Source organism: Penaeus chinensis, chromosome 5, assembly GCF_019202785.1.
Source record: "Penaeus chinensis breed Huanghai No. 1 chromosome 5, ASM1920278v2, whole genome shotgun sequence".
NCBI classification, from domain to species: domain Eukaryota; kingdom Metazoa; phylum Arthropoda; class Malacostraca; order Decapoda; family Penaeidae; genus Penaeus; species Penaeus chinensis.
Window position 1 is genome coordinate 20,661,286 of NC_061823.1, and position 3,223 is coordinate 20,664,508.

Sequence of the window (3,223 nt, forward strand, 5' to 3'; positions counted from 1 at the left end):
TTATTATCATTATTACTATTATTGATAATGATATTTTCATTATTGTTATTATTATTATAATTATGATTATAATTATGAATACTAATGTTTTCATTACTATTATCATTATCATTATCATTCTTTACTATTATTATTATTGGTGTTGTTGTTGTAATTATTACTTCCATTAATATTATTACATTATTGTCATTACTATAGATATTATCATTATCATTATTATCATAATCATCATTTCATTACCATCAATAGCATCATCATTATCATTACCATAATGAAAAACATCATCATCACTATCATTGTGATCATCCCTGACTTCTTAATCGTTGTCATTATCTTCACCACTATTATTGTTTTCGATGTGGTTCACTATATTCACCTGTTTCTTAATCAACGAACAAGCTTTTACTTTCACGTTTTCATTGATTGATTTCGAGTTGTTGAGTATTCCCTTATTACAGTATTCTTATCGTTATTTTTGCACCTTTATTCATATCTTATTTCTCTCTACTATAACGATGATAAAAAATAAAGTTTAGAAGAAAAAAATAGATACATGCACATATAGGCCTACTGTGTAAATAACAAAATAGAATTTCTCCGTGGAAGAAGGAGAGGCGATTTTATATCTTAAGGAACATCTCGGAAACACCTCCATAGGCCTAACACCCCCCCCCTCTTCCTCCACCTTCATTCCCTCATCTACATCGCAGGTACTATAATAAACCAACCTCTGCCCCCCCCCCCCCCTCCCCTTCCAGTCTGCTCCCACCCCCTTTCGATCATCCCCCCTTTCTCCCTCTCCCAACCTGCTCCCCCCCTCTCTCTCCTTCCTTCTCTCTTCTCTCTCTCTCTCTCTCTCTCTCTCTCTCTCTCTCTCTCTCTCTCTCTCTCTCGCTCTCTCTCTCTCTCTCCCCTTTTCTCTCTCTCTCTCCTCCTTTCTTTCCCTCTCTCGCTTTCTCCTCCTCTTTCTCTCTATATCCTCCCCCCCCCTCCCTCTCTCTCTCTCTCTGTCTATTTTATATCTATCTATCTATCTATCTATCGATCAATCGGTTTATTTATCTATGCCTCTCTTCATCAACAGCCCCTATATTTTCTCTCTGTTATTCAGGTATTTTACGGCCATAAATCTTATCAGCTAAGATTACCCTCACATCACCTCTACCGGTCTATACAACCCTACATACCCACATAATTACTACATGCCCCAAGTGAGACTGGGCATGTGGGTTTGCTTGTCTCAGTTTCTCTGATGCTATTTTGTCACTTCCTTTTTCTTCTTTGTATGAGTAGGATTCTTCCATTTTCGTTTTTCGATTTATTTTCGCTTCTTTTGTCTCTCTGATCATCTATTCACTTCGCTCATCTCCTTCCCTTTTCTCTGCCCCCTCCCCCCGATCTTCTATCTGTCTGTCTGTCTGTCTGTCTGTCTGTCTGTCTGTCTGTCTGTCTGTCTGTCTGTCTGTCTGTCTGTTTCTCTCTCTCTTCCTTCCCCCTCCACCATCTCAGACACCCCATTCCCTCCCTTCTCCCTTCCCCATTCTTTACTTAACTCCCTTTATGACTTCTACAACCCATCAAATTGACCCCTCTATGACCCTTCAAAATCTCCCTCTCTCCGTATACCCCCTCCCCTTGACCCCTCTCCCTCCTCCCCTCCGTCCCCCCCCCCTTTATAACCCCTCGCCCCCTCTGACCCCCTTTGGCCTCTGACCTGCGAGCATCCTCAGCCTCGTCTTGCCTCACGTCCCCCTCGCTCAGATATCGCAGAGTCCTCACGCTGTGGCCGTCGAGGTGTAACTTGGCTGAAAAAAAATTAAAGACAATAGTAGTGTTCGTAACTTGATGAAAAAGTAAACTCCTTGATTTAAACAATATAGCGGGGAAATCCTTTTTGGCAGCAAAAAAGAGAAGCAGAATACAATATATGTCATGCACTACATAATTCAATGTATGAGTGAATATGTCGTTGAATGACTGAATGTGTAAATAGGCGTGGATAGAGGAATTTGCTGTGAGCTAGATAAAAAAAAAAAAACAAACACACTGATTGAGATATAAAAAACATATAAGAATTTAAATGAGTAACATCATGTAAAGAAGAATGAGTATTGCGTGTTTAAACCTCCAAAACTAAATCAAATCAACAGATAATTTTATATCAAACAATGGCAATTGTATCAGTATAAAAAGACAACTACAACAGGAAAAGGAAATGAGAGAAGAAAATAATAGAAAATCAAAAGTAGTGGATGGTAGATCATCACTTTCTGATGTATGGCAAGGAGTGACATGCTTGTGTTAATAAAAAAAGGGGAATGAGAAATGGAAAAGGATGATAAGGAAGCTGAAGGAGAGGAAGAGAAGGAGGAAAATGATAACATAAGAAGGATTTTGTAAATACTGAAAATGAAAACAACAAAGAACAAATGATTGAATAAACATAGAGAAACTAGATCGAGAAAGAATCTAATACATGATGCGAAGGAGATGACATAGTAGAAGGCGGTGAAAAAAAAAAAAAGGAGGAAGGAGAATCAAAAGGGAGAAAATGAAAGCAAAAAAGGGCGTTGAAATTAGAGACAGAACAGAGAAAATAAAGAATACGTAACAAGGATAAGGGAGAACACTGCAACAAGCAAAACGAGCAGAGGGCCTACCGCGCTCCTCCTGCGTGAGACCCGCCAGCATCTGGTAGAAGATGTGGTAGTTCTTCTCGTCGGGCAGCGGCCGCACCACCCGCGTCTGGTCCAGGAAGTAGCAGTGGATCTTGGTCCGGTACAGGGCGCCGTCCGTCACCTGCACCTCGATGAAGTGGCCCTGCGGAGGCGAGGCGGGGTGAGTGGAGCGGCAGACGCCGGGGGAGGGCGAGTGGGAGCGGGGGACGAGGGGTGCATGTGGTGGAGGGGTGGCTTAGGTGGAAGAGGTGGAGGCGGAAGATGGTAAATGGAAATGCTGGGGGCATGTACACAGCCTCTGAATAGCGGAGAGCGAGATCCATTCTGGTTCAGGGGTGGGTGCGAAGCCTGTTTCGAACGGCTAATAAAGCGCTTTTCAGCAAAACTGGGCCGGAGGGTCGGTGTAGGGCGTGGGGACTGATTGGTCAGGATGTGACCGGAGGAGCTGGATCAAGTGCTCTGCAATTTTCATTTTCTTTACAACGGTGGTTGTCCGCATCATTGAGTTTGCAACATTGGCACGGACACCTTCGAAAAAATATTAT

General features: G+C 42.1%; 1 protein-coding gene across 1 annotated transcript in view; it reads right to left on the reverse strand.

Annotated features, from left to right (window-relative positions):
- LOC125025754 (unconventional myosin-VIIb-like) overlaps window positions 1-3,150 on the reverse strand; it is a 10,799-nt gene extending 7,649 nt beyond the window's left edge. The window contains exons 1-2 of the mRNA XM_047613943.1: window positions 2,661-3,150; window positions 1,715-1,805 (exon numbers count right to left, since the gene is read on the reverse strand). Of these exons, the coding sequence (XP_047469899.1) occupies window positions 1,715-1,805; window positions 2,661-2,691 (122 nt within the window). The 5' untranslated portion in view covers window positions 2,692-3,150. The remainder of the gene's footprint in view (window positions 1-1,714; window positions 1,806-2,660) is intronic.
- Window positions 3,151-3,223: the final 73 nt, after the last annotated feature.